This window comes from Bos indicus x Bos taurus, chromosome 18 (assembly GCF_003369695.1).
Source record: "Bos indicus x Bos taurus breed Angus x Brahman F1 hybrid chromosome 18, Bos_hybrid_MaternalHap_v2.0, whole genome shotgun sequence".
In the NCBI taxonomy this organism is placed as follows: Eukaryota; Metazoa; Chordata; class Mammalia; order Artiodactyla; family Bovidae; genus Bos; species Bos indicus x Bos taurus.
Genome location: NC_040093.1, coordinates 4084494 through 4105365, shown reverse-complemented (window position 1 = coordinate 4105365; position 20872 = coordinate 4084494). Strand labels below are relative to the sequence as shown.

The following is a 20872-nucleotide window of genomic DNA, read 5'->3' as shown; positions in this document are numbered from 1 at the left end:
CGTGGGAAAGGAGAGGATAGAATGTCGATGCTGTGAAATAGATAAGACAGGATGGCAGTTGAGCTGGGAAAGGGCTGGGGGTAGAGAAGGTGGAAGGATAGATTTGAAGGTCACTGAGGACACAGAAGGGAAAGCACTCACTGCATTTCCCTTCATTTGCTCAGCAAGTATTTCCCAAGACCCCCGCCCCTTGTGGCAGGTTCTGTGCTCAGGGATACTGGGGGGAGCAGGGAGGACTCAGAGCCTGCCCTGCCCTCCAGGGGCTCCCAGCCTGGTGGGAAGACAGACCTGGACACAGATGAGGGGGAAGTGGTTGGCAATGTGCCAGGCTCCACCAGCTTCGCTCTTGATAACATGGAGCAGCAGAAAGCGGGTAGAACAGAGGAGGGACAGGACCACAACTGAGAGTTGGGAATTTCCCTCTGGGGTCCCTGTGGTGGACGAGAAGGACCGATGGGCAGGGGACCAGGGAGGAATTGGATGAGGGCCATGTTGGAAAGAGATTCAGGGAAACGTGGGGAAAGAAATACAACTCACAGGACAGAGGCGCACTTACTGTAGGGATGATAAACAGAGAGGACTGGAAGAGGTGGCATTAAAAGAGATTTGGTAGGAGAAGGGGAGCAGAGCTGGCTAGAGGGTATTGGATTCTAGTGTTCAAAAGCCAAACATAAAGCAAGACAGAGGTGGAGCATGGGCAGAAGGGAGAGAGATGGCGGGGGTGGGAGAGATCAGGGCAACAGAGGCCAAAACTGAGTGAGTTACAGGGACAGAGGAAACAAAGACAGTGATCCAGAAAGGAGAGGAAAAGGGGCCGGGGAGGGGCCGACACAACGATGTACAAGTCAGGACAGAGAAGTCTCAGAGAAGCAAATATATATACACACACACACACAGATGGAGGGAGAAAGATGCAAGGATGTGCCCAGAAAGAAAGGTGGGGATTCAGAAACATGCTTAGGGTGTAGGGACAATCCATTTCCTTGGTTTGTTTCAGTATTCAAGAAATAGTTATTGAGTGCCCACCTCTTCTAGGCCAGTCTAGGTGCAGGGGATGTGCAAGGGAACAGATGGCCAGGGCTTTTACTGTCCTGGAACTCACAGGAGAGACACACAAGAAACAATACGAAATTTCAGTTACGGAGAAGTGTTTCTAAAATGAAGCCGGAAAGAGAATTCCCTGGTGGTCCAGTGGTTAGGATTCCAGGCTTTCCACGCCATGGCCGGGGCTCAATCCCTGGTCAGAGAACTGAGATTCCCACAAGCCACAAGGTGTGTCTTAAAAAACAAATGTGAAGCAGGACGTGGTGACTTCAGATGAGGAACCTCAGGAAGAACCCACTGCAAAGGCAGCAAGGGTTGTGAGAAGGAAAGGCACCGCCAAACATTCCGGCCAAGCAGTGACTCAGAGTTCTGAGAAAGCTACCCATTTTCAAGGAGACCCCATGGAGGGCAGAGGAAGAAGGGTGAGCAAATTAGGCTGAGCTCGGAAGCGTGGGCTGGGGGCCGTTGTGTGGGGGCTCGTAGCTCTGGGAGGAAATCTGAATTTCACTCTAGATTCAGTGGGATGAGCATAAGAATGACAGCCCCTATTTTTATTTAAAAATGAAGTAACAGACCCACATTGCTTGCTGAGAAGAGATTTAGGAGTGAAGGTGGAAGAAAGGAGTTAAGAGGGTGTCATCCTTTTCCAGTTGAGGCTGATGGTGGCCTGGACCAATGCGGAGGAACAGGGCATGGGATTGTGGAGGCAGGGTCTATGGTGGTGGCTGTGAACTGGCTGTAACAGAAGAGGGAAAGAAAAACCAAAGAAAAAGAGAAAGAGGGGAACTCTTTTAACTGGATCTGTGAAGCCTGGGCGGTGCTGTTCTGTGCTGCCTGGAAGGGGGTCACTGGGGGAGACGGGATTATGCAGGAGGAGCCAAGCAACCTCCCTGGGACAAGACAATCTGAGATGCCTATGAGACATCCAAGCCGAGGTATCAGGTAGCCAGTTGGATATTGGAGACTGAAGCTTGAGGGAGAAGTCATGGTTGGAAATCTAAGTTTTGGAAATGTCAGCAGAGAGGAGACAGCATGTTTAAAGCCCCAGGACTGGATGAGGTGACCTAGGAGATGAGTGTGAAGGATATAGAAAGGACCCTGGCCAAGACCTTAGGGTGGGGGGACATCTCCATGGGGGTAGGAGGAAGGAGGATGTACTTAAAGAGGCAAAGAGTGATCGTGAAGTAGGCAGAGACCTTGAAGTTGGCAACCAGCCAAATGCTACTGAGAACCAGGAAAGGATTTGTAGAGCAAAGTGGCCATGGGTTAGATAACATGACCTTGACCTTGACACGCAGTCATCACCATGCAGTGGTGGGGACTGGAGTCCTGCTTAAGCGAGGGGAAGGAAGAGACTCATGGAGGGGAGGTGGAGGGGATCGGAGGCGAGGTCATCCTTTTGGTATGAAACTGTCAAGAACTTTCCCGCCCAAGAAAGTTCATACCCTTTCTATGAAAGGAGAAATAGGAAGGGAGGCAGATGGGCAGATGGAAGGAAGACAAATGCACACTGAAAGGATGGAGCCATGGCTGCAGGCCAGACTGAACGATGGGGAGACCTGGGCCGGGAGGGGAGCACAGAGGCAGGGCAGAGATGCTGCAGGAGGGTGTCTGGTTTCTCAGAATGGAGACGCCAGTGGGTGTCACCCAGCCCAGCTCCCATCTCACGTTGCTGCCAGCACCGGGCACCTTCTCAGGTTCCCCTCTGGGTCCTGCCAAGGCCTGGGAATACCCGCGAGGTGAAGGAAAGAACAAGCTTCACTCATTCATTTAAGAAACAGTCCCTGAGGCCTTCCAGGCAGCAGGCCACACAATCTCAGTGCTGGGAGCTCAGATCCACAGACAGGCAGTGCAATCCATCAAATGCAGGGGGAGGTGTGCTCTGAAGTTGGGGGGGCTTCCCTAGCTTGGGATTAGATGTTTGTGTGTCACTATCTCCCTTCACCCGTCCATCTGCTCATTCATTCATTCAGATCACCCATGCACACTTCCTAAGGCTTCCCTTGGACTGCAGTTTGGACTGGGCGGTGCTGAGGATGGTGAGATGGTTCCTCTGGCACTCGAGCCCTGCCCAAGGCTCGGACACACATGCCCACGATCGGAATCACATCCCAGGGCAATGGGTGCCCCAACGGAAGCGGCACAGGGTGGACAGAGAGGCTGAGGGTGCACGGGGTCGGCGGGAGCGGCCAGCCAGGGGCGAAGGAGCTGGGGAGAGGTGGGTCCCACTGGGCGGTCCCCAAGGGGCTGAGGGCGGGAGTGGGGTGATGATCCGTCCCCGCTGCCACTCCACACGGCTGTCCCGTCCTGTCCCCGGGGGAGCCGGAACTGCATGGACGGTCCCCCGGGGGTGCCCCGTCTAATAAACTCGGTGAAGAGGACTGCGACTCTGGATCCCATGCCCCGGGCACCAGCTTCTGCCTGAGGCCTGCCCTTTCTCCCTCCTGGGGAGCAGAGGCCCCCAGCGTGGGGCACTGTGCTTCCTTCCTTCAAGATGCAAGGGATTGGGGGCCCGGCCCCTACCCCCTCAGACCCGGGGGTCCAGACCCCCGCCCCTCCCCCCTCAGACTCAGGGGTCCAGGCCCCCCCCCCCCCGCTCCACCCTCAGACCCGGGGGTCCAGGCCCCCCCGCCCCCTCTCTCAGCCTCAGGAGTCAAAGTCCCCAGGTTTCTTCTCTTTCAGACACTCGAGAACCCTGGCCGCAGCTTTCTCCTCCCTCAGACCCAACAGTCGGGTTTCCAGGCGGACGCGCTTGGTCCTGGTTTCCCGCCCGTTCCCCGCCCGCCGGCCCCCAGGAGACTGGACCCTCCGCTCCCGCCTGCACCCCTTAAGGAATCAGATGTCCCTGCGGGCTCCTCTGGGGTCGGGACCCGCCCCCAGCCCCTCCTCCTCGGGCAGCCTTCCTCCTCCCGCCCCTCGTCCCCTTAAAATACCCGGGGTCCCTATGGCAACGGGCGCGGGCGACAGGTGCGGGTGTTATTTACGGGTCGAGCCCGAAATAGCCGGCGAGGGTGCAGGGGGCGGCGGATGGGGGCGAGGCCTGGAGTGCGCGGAGCGGCCGGGCCGGCGGGCGGCGGCGCGCGGAGCCGGCGGTTCGGAGGCCTCGCGGAGCTGGGGGCGGCGCGGCGCGGAGGCAGGAGAGCCCGCGGGGTCCCTGCCCGGGAGCCGGGGGTGGGAAGCCCTAGGGAGGCGCCCGGCCTGGAGCGGGCCCGGCCCGGCCAGCCCTGGGAGCCCGGGGGAGGGGAGGCGAGCGATCGCAAAGGGACACCCAGTCAGTTCCGGGCCCCAGCCGCCCTTCTAACCGCGGCGGGACGTGGTCCCCACTTCCTGAGCCGCGGTGCGGACCACAGCCCCTTCATCTGAGCCCCAGTGCGGACCCCAGGCCCCCCTCCCGAGTCTCGGGGTGAGAGGTATCCCTCAGGCCCCTTCTCTGGGCCCCACGGTCCCCTCAGCCCCTGGTCCCCTCGCAGCCCCGGGCAGAGCTTCTCCGCTGTCCTCTCTGAATGGCCAGGGAGAACACCCCCGCCCCCCACTTTCCGGAATTCCAGCTGGTCCCCAGCTTCCTTGCTTTGAACCCCAGTCAGGACTTTGCTGATCTCTCTCTGTTAAAGCTGGGGGGGTTCCTACTGCCTCTCTGAGACCCAGAAGTAATTCTAACTTCCCCTTCGGAACCCCCTGCACCCCAGTTTTTCCTCTTCTGAACCCCAGACGGGATCCATCTCCTTCTCAGACTCTGAGCCCAAAAGAAGCCAGGAAGCATCCCCCACCCTATACACACACACACACACACACACACACACACAGGAGGACCTCAGCTCCCCTTCCTGAGGACCCCAAACTCTGAGCCTTAGGGGGAAGCTCGGATCCTTCCCCCCGCCCCAGGAAACACAGTTTCCCTGTGGAAACACAGATTCCTCCCAGTGGGGACCCCAGAGCAGCCCCTCAGAGCTTCCGCAGACCCTCAGTTCCTCCTTCTGTAGTCCTCCCACCCCCGCTCCAGGGTACCCAGGTTCTAGCCCTGAGGCTGGGGTAACTTTGTTTTTCTCCGGTCCCATCTTCTTTGCTGAGCTCCTCTGGGTACCCGCCCCCCCTCCACCCCCCGCCCCCGGGAGTCTGAGAGGCTTCTCGGCTCAGGATCTAGTATTTTCTCGGTATAGTATATTATCTAGTATATTAAGCCCCAGAGGTGACCTCGACTTCCCCGTCTGAGGTTCCTGGGGGACTCAGACCTCCCTTTTCCGAGCCCCTCACCCCCGCTGCCAGACCCCAGGCGGGCCCCCCCCCCTCCAACCTCCCCCTCAGGAGCCCGCCTCAGCTCTGCCCTCTCGGCCCCTGAGCCCCACCGCCCGCCAGGCGCGATGATGATGTGGTCCAACTTCTTCCTGCAAGAGGAGAACCGCCGGCGGGGGGCCGCGGCCCGGCGGCGGGCTCGTGGGCAGCCCAAGGCCCAGATGACCCCGGAGCGCGAGGGCAAGATCAAGCTGGCGCTGCTGCTGACCTCCGTGGGCGCCACGCTGGCCGTGCTGGCCGTCGGCACCGAGTTCTGGGTGGAGCTCAACACCTACCGGGACAACGGCAGCGCCGTCTGCGACGCGGCGCACCTGGGCCTCTGGAAGATGTGCACCAAACGACTGTGGCAGGCGGACGTGCCCGCGGGCAGAGACACCTGCGGGCCCGCCGAGCTGCCCGGAGGTGAGGCCGGCGCCCGCCCCCGCGCGGGGGCTGGGACCCCCGCAAGCCGCCGAGAGGCGGCTGTCTGAGAAAGACGAGCCCCAGAGAGAGCCTGCCCCCCGCCCCAGGAGAGCGAGCTGGCACCCTCAGAATGCGCCCCCTACCCTGCCAACCTCAGCCTGTTCTCCCGGGAATAACTGCCCCAGGCGCACACCGTGCGGAGAGGGAGTCTGTATCCCCAAACTAGCCTGGGTCCCCAGGCCAGCCCCAGACTATTCCAGGACCTCCAAAACTCCAGACCCCCAGCACAACCCGTGATCCCAGTCATTTGTGTGCCCCTGGACCAGTCTGTACCCCCAGAGAACCCATAAGACAGATAGAAAGGTAGATAATAGTCGTGTCTGACTCTTTGCGACCCCATGGACTGTAGCCCACCAGGCTCCTCTGTCCCCGGGATTTTCAAGGCAAGAATACTGGAGTGGGTTGCCATGCCCTCCTCCAGGGGATCTTCCCCACCCAGCTCTCCTGGATTACAGGCAGATTCTTTACTGTCCGATCCACTAGGGAAGCCCCAGAGAGCCCGTGTCCCTAGAGAAACCTTGTGTCTCTGCTCACAGCCTGGGGCATGAGACCCAGATGGTGACTCTGGACACAGTTGGTGCCTCAGACAGTCTGGTCCCCGCAGAAACGCCCCCCGCCCCCCTGAGACAGCCTGCTCCCTTAGAGAAAGACTCTGGGTTCCTGGTGTCAGCTTGCTCTTCCCACTCTGGAGACAGCCTGCGGCCCGACCCTGCAGGCCCTGGGGAGATAGCCCGCCTTGACGCCTACCCCAGAGTACAATCTGCTGTTCCCTCCTACCGAGTCCACCAAAACAGAGCTCTCGGGAGACACCTCCCACATCCCAGGGCAGCCCTCCTGCTTCCTGGGAAATCTTCTTTCCCTCCCCGTTTCACCTCACATCCTCAGACTGGACACTCCAGCCCCCCTCGCTGTCTCTTCCAGACACCCCCACAGCCCTCAATTTCCCACAGAGTGGCTCTTTCACCCCCAGCCCTGCCAGAGAGCTCTCCCATACCTCTCACTCTCCCAGACGGGACATGCCATGCCCTAAACTTATACCAGTGGGACACCCTATACCCCCTGGGAACAGATGAGATCTCACTCCACCTCTACTGACCCAAGGAAACTATCTGACACCCCTCAGAGCCCATTTAGGATGTCGCATGCTTGATCGCCTGCATGGCATCGCCAACCCTCCTCTTTCCTCTCCAAAGGACGTCTTATTATCTTGTGTGTGTGTTCCATTGCTTCAGTGGTGTTCAACTCTTTGCAACCCTATGGACTGTAGCCTGCCAGACCCCTTTGTCCGTGGAATTCTCCAGGCCAGAATACTGGAGTGGGTTGCCATCCCCTTCTCCAGGGGATATTCCTGACCCACGGATCGAACCCAGGTCTCCCGCATTGCAGGCAGATTCTTTACACACACCCTTGATAGCAAAATGGGGTGCCACGTGCCCTTGACCTGAGATACCCACCCACTCAGTGTGCAGATGGGCTCATGCTCACCCCTCAGAGCCTCAAGCAGATGTTCCCAAATTTTTGAGAAATGGGATGCTCTGGTGAAAAAAAAAAAGTGTTAGATATTGTAAATTAAGTATGCTCTAATAAAAAATTTTAATAAAGATAAAGTCAGAAATATGTATTAGATGCTTATGTAGTGCCTGGCTCGGTCCTAAGTATTTCATCTGCATTAACTTATCAATCTTCATAACAACCCTGTAAGTAGTTATTATCATCCCCAAAACAGAGAGCAAAAGTGTATATAAATGGATCCGGACTTCTGTGGTGGTCCAATGGTTAAGAATCCACCCTGCCAATACAGGGGGCATGGGTTCCATTCCTGTTTGGGGAACTAAGATCCCACACGCCACTGTAATGCGGCCAAAAAAGAAATTAAAGTTAAGTATATGCAATTTGAAAAGAACTGAAGTTTTTTTAAAAGAGAGAGAGAGAAAGAAATATGAATGGCTCTGTCTAAGCACCCAGGCTAGTCACATGGGGCTTGAACCCTGGTCATCTGGTTCTTAACAACTACAATATACTGCATCTCATTAGTCTATAAATATGCCCCAGAGGTCCTCACTGCACTGGACGAGATGTCCCATCTCCTCTAACTGCATACTCTGGGGTCCTTCATATCCCTTGATGTCTCTCTAATGATCAGAAAGGGCTTTAACTTTCTTAAAGGACCATCCCCATCAGCCCACAGTCCTGACCCTTCAAAAGACATCTCCCAGCTTTCAAGGTTTCAGAAATATCTCACCCATCTCATGGCCCATAAAAGGACATCCCCAAGCAGGGGTGACCCATATCCCACTCTTTTTCCAAATGAGATGTACCACATCCTCTGAGATAAGAGACAAGATAACCTAAATCATTAGCAGCCAAAACGGGGTGCCAGATACCACACACTCTCTCAGAAAGATGTACCACCCCGTCTCACTCTCTAGATGAGACTTTCCATTTCCCTTTCAGAGGAAGACCGCATTTCTCCCCCAGCCACTACAGACAGCATCCTCGCCCTTTGCTCTGCTGCACGAAGCATCTTTTGCTTCTTACTGCTGCAGAATCAGGACTCACTGCCCCTGCCGGGATACGTCATGCTCTTCTCCTTCCTTCCGAATACCAGGTGGAGTGTCCACATCCCCTCACCTGACTCAGGAGCTTACCTCTTGTCCTTCAGCATCCCTCTTCACTTTGGAAAGTTCCTTACCACTTCCCAAGACCACCTGACCTCTCTTCTGTCTCCTTTCCCCCTCTTATTCACAACTTCTCTCCTCCCCTTTCATCATCCTCAGTTTCCCCATCTGTGGAATGAGAAAGCTGATTCTAGGTGTGTTCTATGGGAAATTCTGGCTTTAAAATGCAGTTTAGAAAGCATCTTTTTCCCCCCTGAAGTGTGGGGTTCCTTAAACTTCAAGTACACAGCGTTAGATGAATCATAACTTTTCAGCTTGTGTCACAAAATCATTACCAGCCTTAGCTGGTTCTTTCTTGTGCATTATTTTACATTCTTTAAAAAAAAAAAAAACCTCCTAATTCATCTCTTTAATGCATTGGATATATGTTTTAACTTGGAAAATATATAGTGTTATTTTTATATATGTATTTTAATTTACATAAATGATATCATGCTCTAGATGTTTTTCCTATTTGTGATTTTTTTTCCCTCAATGCTGTGTTTCTCAAATCTCTCCAGTCTAGTTTCTGTTATTCTAGTTCGTGGCTACTGTGTGCTGCAGAGGCTTGCCTGGGAAGCATCCATCACATTTACTTGTCTATTCCCATAGATATGGGGACCAGGTTGATTATTCTGACTCCATGTTTTTATAAACAGTGTTGCAATGAACATCAGGCAATACATAGATTTTCCTGCATGTGGTTTTTTTCTAGATGTATACCCAGAAGTAAAATTGCTGGGTTATAGGGTATAAACATACTTCATTTCATAAAGTACTCCAGAGTGCTTTCCAAAAAAGACTAGTACCTGTTATACCCCCAGATGTTTCCTCTTATCCTTCCAAGTGCTTAATATTATCTTTTTAATATTTCCCAATCTAATTGATCTAAAGTGGTGTCTCCCTGCTGATTTAAGTTGCATTTCTTTGATCCCTGGTGAGATGGAGCATCTCTTTATGTTCTTGTGAGTAATCCGGGCTTCTTCTCATATGAACTGACTATTCATCTCCTTTGCCCATTTTTCAACTGGGTTATCTCTCTTTTCTTGATGATCAGCAGGAGTTCTTTGTGTAGACAGGAGCCCTTTCTGAGATAAAGAATCTCTTCTGAACGTGTTAACCTTCTGCCTGGATCTTGGTGTGCTCTGTTGAATAAAGCGGTTATCCGTTTCTAATCTCATTTGACCCTAAACAAGTCCATATGACAGAGTCAGGGAAGAGACTATTAACTCAGTTTATAGAGGAAGAGTCAGAAGCTCAGAAAGGTCAATAGCCCTCTCACGGCCACAGATCTGGACTTCTCAGCTCTGGATTGGAGTCCCAGCTCCTTGATAGCTGTGTGATAGCAGGTGGTTTTCCTTTTCTGGACATCATTTCTCTCTGTTTATCAGGGATGCTAATGTCATATTTCTGGGTTATTGTGAGCTATGCTAAATGTCCAGCCCTGAGCTTACACTAGGGATCTCCATGTCATTACCTCTCTTTTTCTCTCCCCTGCTCCTCCTACAGAAGCAAATTGCACTTATTTTAAATTCTTCACCACGGGAGAGAATGCACACATCTTCCAGAGAACCACGAAGAAAGGTAAGAACATTTCACCCGGCAGAGGGGATGGGATGACCACGCCAAAGGAATTCTTTTCTTTCTTTTTAAATTGACAGAGTTTGTTTACAATACTGTGTTGGTTTCAGGGGTGCAGCAAAATGATTCCATTATTTTTTCAGATGATATTCCCTTATTTATTAGAAGATATTGATTATACTTCTCCATGCTAGACAATAAGTCCTTGTTGGTTATCTACTTTATGTACAGTAGTTTGTATCTGTTAGTACCCAAGGAGTTCTTGATAGCATCATGCTCTTCTCTGCTTTGCTGCAGGATGGGCACAAGCTCCTAAGTCTTGGGAGGTCTCACCTTTGGGGAGAGGTGATTCTTCAGGGCCCTCTGTCCAGTGTCCCTGCCTCAGGTGTGTTATTTTGGGCAAATCCCAGCCCCTCTCTGTGGGTAGTACAATAACATCTCACAAGTGTGCGTTTCCCACATGCTAAGCACAGCCCTGAGAGTTTCATTTATAAGACTTCCAGTCCTTTCCATGACTCTGCAGGGCAGGGCCTTTATCTTAATCTACCAGATGAGAAAACGGAAGCCCATAAATGGTTTCTTTCCCCAGAAAGTGGCAGAGAGGCATAATTTAAACCCAAATAATTCCGACTCCAACTCAGCGCTCTTCTATAAACCATGCTGTGAAAATGGAAATGTTTCTGAATCTACACCAACCAGTATGGCAGCCACTGACCAGATGTGGCTGGCGCGACTAAGACACTGAGTTTTCAGTTTCATTGCATTTAAATCCATTTCAAATGAAAACACCATCTGTGGGTAGTGGCTGCATACTAAACAATGAAACTCTTAAGACTTTACCGTTTCTACCCTAACACAGTTTCTCCACCACCCCAGTACCTCGGTATCCTCGCCAGTAAAGGAACTGTGATCATGTCATCAGCCTTATCTAGTCTTTATAAGGATTTAATGAGATGGGGCAGCTAAAACATAGTGTGGTGCCTGACACATAGTAGGCCCTCATTAAACAGTGGTTTCCTGTCTTCTCCGCTCCTTTCTTCCTTACCTTGGTGCTAAGTGGGCTTGGGCAAGTCATTGTGCACCCCCGCCCCAGGATAGTAAAATACCCTCAGGGCACGGCTATGGACCAAGTGCTGTGAGCCACGCTGGGCACTGGGCACATTACATGTGTCATTTCTAATCCTCACAGCAGACCAAATAGGGACTTTCGTCTTGATTTTTCTAGAAGAGGAAAGTGAGGCTCAGAGAAGTTCAGTGGCTTTAGCAGAACCTTCCAGCTAGAAAGTAGCTAGGGAGAATTCCAACTTGGATCATCGCACTGTAATGTACGGCCTTCTCTGTTGTCTCCCCCCCACACACACACAACCCACTGCCTCAGTTTCTCCACTAGTAAACAAATGGTGACAGATCATAAATGATGATTGGTAGTTCCCATCTCCTTCTAATCCTGGCTCTGCCCATTCTTGGCTCTTTGACCTTAGGCAAATAACTGACCCTTTCTGAGTCTTAGTTCCTTGAACAGTATAAGTAAAATATTGGACTGGATGATCTGCTACTTGAAAATTCTTCTCTAGTCCTGAATCTTTCATATTCCTGGTTCTGAGTCCCTGTAGGGGAGTTCTCTCCACTTCCTACATCCAGCGTTCTCTATTTCCCCTTCCCCTCCTCACAGAGGTGAACCAGGCAGCTGCAGTGATAGCAGTGCTAGGCTTGGCAGTTATGGCCCTGGGGTGCCTCTGTATCATCATGGTGCTCAGCAAAGGTGCAGAGTTCCTGCTCCGGGTTGGAGCCGTCTGCTTTGGCCTCTCAGGTGAGGGTTGAGGGCCTGCAGACCAAGGACACTGCATGTTAGGAGATCTGGATTTCAACCTCTCTTGCATGCTGGGAGGTTGGGTCTTCAAGCCCTGTTGCATGGTGGAAAGTCGGGTCTCCAAGCACCATTGCATGCTGGGAGGTTGGGTCTTAAAGCCCTGTTGCATGCTGGGAAGTTGTGTTTCCAAGCACTGTTGCATGCTGGGAGGTCGAGGGAGGTCTCTGAGCACTGTTGCATGTTGAGAGATCAGGTCTCCAAGCACTGTTGTGTGCTAGGAGTTGACAGAAGCTCAAGTGCTATAGAACTCTCAGAGATGGAAGAGTTCTAAGTTCTGCTGCTGAATCAAACGCTTTTTTAGATTGGAATCTAGGGTCTCCAAGCACTGTTGCCTGCTCACAGGGTGAGGGAGAGCCCCATGAGCTGTTGCATGCTGGGAGGTTGAAGAAGCTCTCTAAGCACTGGTTGCATTCTGGGAAGCACAAGGGCTATAGTAGTCTTAAATATAAGAAAATTCCAAGCGCTGTTGTTGGCCAAGAATTGAAGGTTCTCTAGACACTCTTTTAGATTGGCACTTGGGGTCTGTAAGAACTGTTGCATTTTTGGAGTTGACAGTCCAAAAAGTCTGCATCTTGTGAAATGTAGCCCTCACTGGATCCGACGGTTTCTAAGGTGGATAGATAGGTCATTCATCATAAAAGTTTCATTTATCTTTCATGGATCTAATGAGCACCTACTGTGTTCCAGACATTAGGCGAAGGGCTGGAGATATAAGATTCATAAGACAGACACTGTGTCTGCCCTCATAAAGCCTAGATTCTGACAGAAATAGACAGTAACCTGTTCAAAGTAACCAATTCAACAACAAGTCAACTATAGTTGTGATGAGAGTTATGATAAAGCATATAAGGGGTACACACTGGGGTGGGAGGTGTGTCAGGGAAAGTTTGAGAAAGTGGTATTCAAGCTAATAATCAAATGAGGAACAGGAATTACCCAGTGTGGTGTTGGCAGTAGCGGTGGCCATGTCGGTGGTGATCGTGTGGTGGTGGTGATGCTGGTAATGTGGTAATAGTGATATAAACAGGATATGTGAAGTCTGTGAAATATTTGGCAAGTTTGAGGAACAGAATGAAGATCAGAGCATAAAGCAGGGCAAAATTTGCACAAATGTACAAGGTAACCTTAATCCACAGATGAAGTAGAGGCTTGGTGAAAAATGAGGCAAGGGAGATACAAATGGTCAAGAGCACACTCAAATAGAAATGATTAATAATCACATTCTTTTAAAAAAATATTTATTCACTCACTGACTGTGTCAGGTCATAGTTGTGGCACCTGGGATCTTTTACTGCAGCTCACGGACACTCTAGGTGTGGCGTTCAGGCTAAGCTGCTCTGCAGCAATGGGGTCTTAGTTCCCCAACCAAGAATCAAATCCATATCCCCTGCATTGCAAGGCAGACAACCAGGGAAGTCCCAATAATCACATTCTTATTATTGGTTTGTGCCTTAGAGAGCTTCCTAAACAAAGGGGAGAAAGTCAGTCACTCCCTTTCCTCTGTTTCATTGGGGAGAAAGTCACTCCCTTTCCTCTGTTCCGTTTATCCATTAGTTCACTTAAATCACTGCTATGCACACAGACCCATTACACTATGCATAGGTGTGAACATGCGTGTCATAGGAAGACTATAGAAGACAGAAAGGTGAAGGAAGTTATCATCTGGCTAAGGACATAGAAATGATACAAATTATCACACAGTTATAAATGGCAGTAAGTGCCCAAGAAAAAGTAGAGTCCTGTGAGAGTGCCTCATGAGGGCACTTGATTTAAAGCAGAGTTAGAGAAGGCCTCTTGGAGGAGGTGACACTTACCATGTTAAATTATGGGTAACCAAGCTAGAAAAACGTTTGGTGAATTTCAGGTCCTGAAAGACAGCCAGTGAGGTTGGAGCATGGAGAGCGAGGATAACTGGTGTAAAAGACAAACCAGGAGGGATTTTCCTGGTGGTCCAGTGGTTAAGATTCCGTAATCCCAATGCAGGTGACTGGGGTCTGACCTCTGGTCAGGGAACTGGATCCCATGAGCCACAGCTAAGGTTTCACGTGCCACAACTAAAGAGCCCATATGCCGCAATTGAAGACCCAGCATAAGCAAGTGACCATTAAGAGATGAGTGATCTTGGGGAAATTGCTCTCCTTCTCTGAGTTTAAATTTCATATTTATGAACTCATGCATTCAAGTATCTATTTGTCAAGTACCTATCCTATCCATCCACCCATCTTTACACTGATCCATCAATCAGCTCCCTCCCCACTGCTTTTTCTTCCTTCCTTTTTTCCCCATTTTTCTGTTTCTCCTTCCATTCGTATATTCATCTATCTGTCCATCCACCCATTCATTCAATGATACAGTGTGTCTTTAATATCTAGTAAGTGCTGGATGCTGTGTTAGGCACTACTGGGGACAGAATGAAGACCAGATTAAGATGATTTCTGCTGTCATGGAATTTTTAGCTTGGTAGGAATTTGGTGTTGGTGTTATTATTGAACTCACGCCTGTGTTATTCCTGAGGGTGCCATGAAAGTGCGGACATTAAAGTGTTTTATGAAAGTTTCGGGCACAAAATGCTCTGCAGATTGTACAACCAAATGAAAGTGAAGGGTAGATTTGACTCCGTAATTATTTTTCTTATACTGGATGTCGGGGCAGGTGGGGGTTTCGAGGTCTCCCTAGACGTCAAACATGTTCGGGTTATATTGTTTTTCTCCATAAAGTATATGTGTCAGGTGTCCTCTGTTTTAGGGATATGAAACAAACAAGTTCCTGGCCCTCACAGGTTTCTACTCTGTTGGGAGATATAGAAACCAGGCAAATAAATAACACTCATATAAATTAATGTATATTAATAATTACCAATTGTGATTAATGCTATAAATGAAAAGTAAAGTGTATAATGGAAACCTGTAACTGGGTGGACCCAACAGAGACTTAAGTGACAGTGGTCAGGGAAGGCTTCTCGGAAGAAATGTAACTTAAGTAGGGATGTAGAGAATGAGCATGTGTCATGTAGGCTTAGGGAGGGGAAGCAGTTATTCCAAGCACCATAAAGGTCTCCAGGCTTGAACAAATTGGGTGCATTCAAGTCCTGAAAGAAATCTTACACCATGCCGCTGTAGGGCGGGAAGTGCAGCTCGAGAGGAGGCTGAAGAAGTAGGCCGGGTCCGGGTCCCATGTACCCCTCTAGGTCATGTGAGAGAGGCATTGCTTCTGCCCGGAGCCACTACCCCTAAGTTCTGTGCACGGCAGGCTTCTTTTCGTCCATCTGGGTCTCAGCTCCAGTGGCTGTTCTGATGACGCCATCTTGAGCCTCAGCCCCCGCCCCTTCCCATCACTCTGTTTTTATCTCCTTCCTAGCCTGCATCACTGTCTGAAATTACCCCATCTTCTCATGTGTTTACTTTGAGAGTCACAGCCTGGCTGCCCACAGGCCAGCAACAGCCCATAAATGTACTTTGTTTGGCAGGCAGTGTATAGAGGTTTCTCTGAGCCAATATTTAAACTCACCCAATATTTTGGGTGAATGCCTCCCCAAGAAACAATAATCAGTTTTCAAAATTCCAGCTGTTCTTAGAAAACCAGAAAATCTAGTCCGTTAAGCCCCTGCTTCTGATGAGCTGCCCTTGGCTGAAGCTGGGTCTGGGCCACCCTTTGTCACTGTCCCCACCACACCTGCCTGCTCATCTGTTTGTACTTTCTCATTGTCCCCTGGAGGCCTCTGAGTTTTGCAAGCCTGGGTTTATTTGTTTACCATCTGTCTTCTCCAACTAGAACATAGGTTCTGTGAGGGTCTTTGCTGGTCTTGTTCCTTTCTTTTTTCTTTTCTTAATCAAATCACATTACAACTTGCCTGATTGTCTTTTCATTTTGTAATCTGCCATCACTCTTTTTTCTTGTCAGTTTCATTGGCATATGAGTGACAAGTATCAATTGTGTGCATATATACACACTTACATATATACATATACACATATATGGGCTTCCATGATGGCTCAGACAGTAAAGAATCTGCCTACAATGCCAGAGACATGGGTTCAATCCCTGGGTCAGGAAGATCCCCTGGAGGAGGGCATGGCAATCCACTGGAGTCTTGCCTGGAGAATCCCACGGACAGAGGAGTCTGGTGGGCTATAGTCCAAGGGGTTGCAAAGAGTCAGACATGGCTGAGCACACGACACGGCACATACATATACATACACACTGTTGTATATAAGGTGTGCACTTGATGTTGTTGGGTTTTCGTTTGTTCGTTTTGTTTTTTGGCCACACTGTGTGACTTGCAGGATCTCTCCGTCCCCTGACCAGGGATTGAACCTGGGCCACGGCAGTGGAAGCGCCAAGTTCTCACCACCACGCCACCAAGGAACTCCCCTACCACTCGATGTTTTGATATGTTTTGATACACATGATAAAATGGTCATGACAATCAAACTAGCTGACACATTCATGACCTCATGTACTAATCTTTTTTTTTTTTTTTGGTAGCAAGAACATTTAAGATCTACTCTCTTAGCAAGTTTACGTATATGGTATATTAACTATAATCACCATGTGCAGTGCTTAGTCGCTCAGTCATGTCTGACTCTTTGCAACCCCATGGACTATACGGTCCTTGGAATTTTCCAGGCCAGAATACTGGAGTGGGTAGCCTTTCCCTTCTCTGGGAGATCTTCCCAACCCAGGGATCGAACTCAGTCTCCTGCATTGCAGGCGGATTCTTTACCATCTGAGCCACCAGGGAAGCCTGTGGTCACCATACTGTACAGCAGACCTCCAGAACTGATTCTTCTTGCAGCTGGACATCTGTACCCTCTGATTAGCATCTCCTCATTTCCCCGTCCCCTCAGTCCCTGGCAACCACCATTCTGCTCTCTGCGTCAGTGGCTTCAACTAAGTTAGATTCCATCATCACTCTTTACTAAAGTCTTGATGGAGTCTCTCTTTTTATTTTTTATTTTTTTTAATTATTTTTGTTTATTTGTTGCTAAGTCGTGTCTGACTCTTTTGTGACCCCATGGACTGTAGCCTGCCAGGTTCCTGTATCCATGGGATTTCCCATGCAAGAATGCTGGAGTGGGTTGCCATTTCCTTCTCCAGGAGTCTCTCTTTTTAAAAATTATTTTTACTCGTTTATTTGGCAAAAGGAGAAGGGGGCAGTAGAGGATAAGATGGTTGGATGGCATCACCAATTCAATGGACATGAATTTGAGCAAGCTCCAGGAGATAGTGAAGGACAGGGGAGCCTGGTGTGCTGCAGTCCACGGGGTCGCAAAGAATCGGACACGACTTGGCGGCTGAACAACAATGACAACATTTATTGGCTGTGACAGGTCTTAGCTGCAGCATGTGGGATCCAGTTTCCTAACCAGGAATCCAATTCCAGGCACCCTGCACTGGGAGCGTGGAGTCTTAATCACTGGACCACCAGGGAAGTCCCTTGATGGAGTCTTAATTTGCCTTTTGTGATTCTTGATTCCTTGGTTTGCTTTATTCTTTTTTTTTTTTTTAAGCAGTGAAAGACACATGAAAGTTACCATTTGAACCCTTTTTTTAAAACACCTTTATTTTATATTTTGACCATGCAATGTAGCATGCAGGATCTTATTTCTCTGACCAGGGATCAAACCCATGCCCCCTGCATTGAAAGCATGAGTCTTAACCATTGAACTACCAGGGAACCCCACACCGTTTTAAGTGCCCCCTTCTGTGGAGAAGGAAACGGCAACCCACTCCAGTATTCTTGCCTGGAGAATCCCATGGACGGAGGAGCTTGGTGGGCTACAGTCCATGGGATGGCAAAGAGTCGGACACGACTGAGTAACTTCACTTCACTTTCACTTTCTGTGGCATTCAGTTCATTCACACAGTCCTGCAACCATCCCCACCACCCATCTCCAGCACTTTAACGTCTTCTCCAGTTAAAACTCTCTCCCCATTAAACACCAACTCTCTGCTCACCCTTTCTCTCTCCCGGCACCCACCTTTTACCCTGTCTCTGTGAATTTGGGTCTTGTTCTTTCTCTCCGGCTTCCAAAACTGTGCTTGCTGTAGAGCAAGTGCTTAGTAAGTGATCGTTAAAGGGGTGCTAGTGAAACCAAGAAATATGTCTCGGGTGGGGGGGCACTGGGAGGCTCCAGTCCTTGATATCTCAGCACAGAAGGAATTCAGTGAGAGGCAAAGTGATGGATAAGAAGTGATCTATTAGAATAGCATGCTTGTAAGTGGGCAGGTGAGAGGGTGCCGTGCTGAGAACTTAGTGGGCTGCAGTTTTATAAACAAGAGAAAAGTGGGGAGGGAAAGAGAATCCCCTGCTCTCTTCTTAAGCCCACATCCAGCTTCCATCATCAGCAACTCCTCCATGTCAGGCAGGGAGTTTTCTTGTCCCTACATACATGGTCAAACCCTGGGTCGGGATGATCCCCTGGAGGAGGGCATGGCAACCCTCTTCAGTGTTCTTGCCTGGAGAACCCCATGGACAGAGGAGCCTGGCAGGCTAGAGTCCATGGAGTTGCAAAGAGTCAGACACGACTGAGTGACTAACACACACACACACACACACACACACACACACACACACGGTCAAGCTAGGACTGTCACAGTGCAATGGAAATGAGCAAAAAGGTGGTAACATAAAATAACTAAAATAAGGTAAATCCTCTCGGGTTTCAGCATAACGTCCCCTTTTCCTTATATTTCTGTTTTTAGTACACATGCCTGGAGAAGTGTGTCCTAGGGGTCAGTAGCTTACTGAGCCCACTGGCCAGGATGTGGGTCTCATGCCATCACTGTTTCTTTGTGTGAGGGCATGTCTCATGCTGCATGGGTTGATTGCTAAGCAAACCTGTTTGGTTTTGGCTCTGTGGTTAAGCAAACCTGCTTTTTTTTGGGGGGGGGGCGTGCCATACAGCACCCAAGGATCTTAGTTCCCTGACCAGGGATTGAACCCCAGCTCCCTGCAGTGGCAACATGGAGTCCTAACCACTGGCTCGACAAGGAATTCCCTGGCATGTCTTCTTGAATGGTTGTTAACTTACAGGGGTCTCCCGAACATTTTCCTTTACTCCTGACCCCTTGGCGGGATTACCTATTTAATCACCTCCTTTGTCCCTTCGCTCTGTCACTAAGAGGGGCCTCTCAGGTTTCCGGCTTGAGGAAGCATGTTTGGGGGGCTATATTGGGGTAGGTGCTCAGACCTCAGTGGGGGACCCCCCAGGGCCTAAGGACCACATCTGTTCTCTCCCCGCAGGCCTGCTGGTCCTCGTCAGCCTAGAGGTCTTCCGGCATTCCGTGAGAGCCTTGATGCAGAGGGTCAGCCCCGAGCCCCCCGTGGCCCCGGCCCTGACCTACGAGTACTCCTGGTCCCTGGGCTGTGGCGTGGGGGCCGGCCTGATCCTGATGCTGGGAGGTGGCTGCTTTCTGCTGCTCGCCCTGCCTCCTGGACCCTGGAGTCCCCTCTGTCCCAAGTGGGGCCAGAGGGCCCCCTAGCGCCACCGTCACCATCCCGTCGTGCGTTCTCTCAGCAACTTCCCAACGCCCCTCCGCCCTCCCCACCATCCCCTTTGCATCTTTCACCCCGTGCCCCAGAGAGACTGTGTTCTCTGAACTCTGGGGCCCACGCTGTTTGCACAAACCTGCCCCTCCCTCTCGTAAATACCTTTTTCCTCTGTAAATATGTTTTTCTTTTTTCTCTATGGCTGGATTTGGGTTGCTTGGGGGTGGGGCGGGGAGAGGATTTTTTTGCAAACGAGGGTCCCCAGGGAAGACTGCTGGGGACCTGATGGGGTAACTAGCGGGTGGGGGTGGATGGGCGAGGTCAGGGGGTGCTAGGAGGGAATTGGACCTTCTTGTTGCCCAGATTGGGTTGTATTCAGCTGTGGGAGAGACTTCTTCTGGGGAGAGCAGGGAGGGGAGAATCTGGGTCTGACCTGGCTGTGGTCTGATTTGGGATTAAAGGTTTGGAAATTTAACAGCTTTGGAGTCTGTTGTGATGTGGGTTGTGTATTCCAGGGTAGGGAAAAGGGGTCACCGTGCTCTTCAGAAAACCTCTGCCTGCTACTCGTCGGCCCCAAAGTCACATGTCAATGAACCCATAGTGAGTGATGGAAAACCCAGTATGGAACACAGACATTGTTACGGGTTGAATGGGGTCCCTGCAGGAAGTATGTGTTGGGGTCCGAACCTCCAGGACCTCAGAATGTGACCTTGTTTGGAAATGGAGCCTTTGCGGAGGTGATCCAGTGAAAAGGGGGTTATTAGTCCGAGCCCTAGTCCTGTAGGTGCTTGTGCTCAGTCACTCAGTGCTGTCTGACTCTCTGCAAACCCGTGGCCCGTAGCCTGCCAGGCTCCTCCGTCCATGGGCTTCTCCAGGCAAGAATACTGGAGCGGGTGGCCATGCCCTCCTCCAGGGGCTCTTCTGACACAGGATTGAACCCAAGTCTCTTGCATTGCAGGCAGGTTCTTTACCACTGAGCCTCCCGGAAAGTCTCCTGGTGTCCTCGTGTGGAGAGGAGACTAATACTCTGAAGGCGGACAGCAGGCAGGCGAGGTGAAGGGACACAGGGAGAAGACGACCATCTCCAAGCCTAGGAGAGCTGCCTGTAAGAGACTCCCGCCTCAGCCCTGCAGACGCCCTGACCTCAGGCCTCCAGTCTCCAGCACCCTGAGACAGAGCATTTCAGGGTCTAAGCCCCCAGTGTGGGGGCTTTGTCAGGGCCACCCCAGCAAGCTGGCACACTTATCAGTGCCTGGCAGGGGGCTTCAGCTGTAACAAATGCCTACAAATGTACAAGTGGCTTTGGAAGTGGGTATGGGCAGCAGCTGGAGGCACTTTGAGGTGCATTCTAGAATCAGCCTAGATTGCCTCGACGAGACCATTGGTAGGAATACAACGTGAAAGGAATTCTGAGGAGGACTTGGGAAGAGGGGAAGAGAGCTATGGAGAAAGCATCCACCATCTCAGACAACACTC

General features: G+C 50.8%; 1 protein-coding gene across 3 annotated transcripts; it reads left to right on the top strand.

Annotated features, from left to right (window-relative positions):
- The first annotated feature begins 4126 nt into the window (after nt 1-4126).
- On the top strand, nt 4127-19871 carry CACNG6 (calcium voltage-gated channel auxiliary subunit gamma 6). Of its 3 annotated transcripts, XM_027514812.1 has the most exons (5): nt 4127-5736; nt 9963-10037; nt 10332-10419; nt 11707-11844; nt 19151-19871. In XM_027514812.1, the coding sequence occupies exons 1-5, from the start codon at nt 5403-5405 to the stop codon at nt 19680-19682; spliced, it is 1167 nt and encodes a 388-aa protein (XP_027370613.1). In that variant the 5' UTR covers nt 4127-5402; the 3' UTR covers nt 19683-19871. The 3 variants fall into 3 exon arrangements, with proteins under 3 accessions (XP_027370613.1, XP_027370615.1, XP_027370614.1); XM_027514813.1 differs by lacking the exon at nt 10332-10419 and having other exon boundaries at nt 4131-5736; XM_027514814.1 differs by lacking the exons at nt 10332-10419; nt 11707-11844 and having other exon boundaries at nt 4129-5736; nt 19151-19488.
- Nucleotides 19872-20872: the final 1001 nt, after the last annotated feature.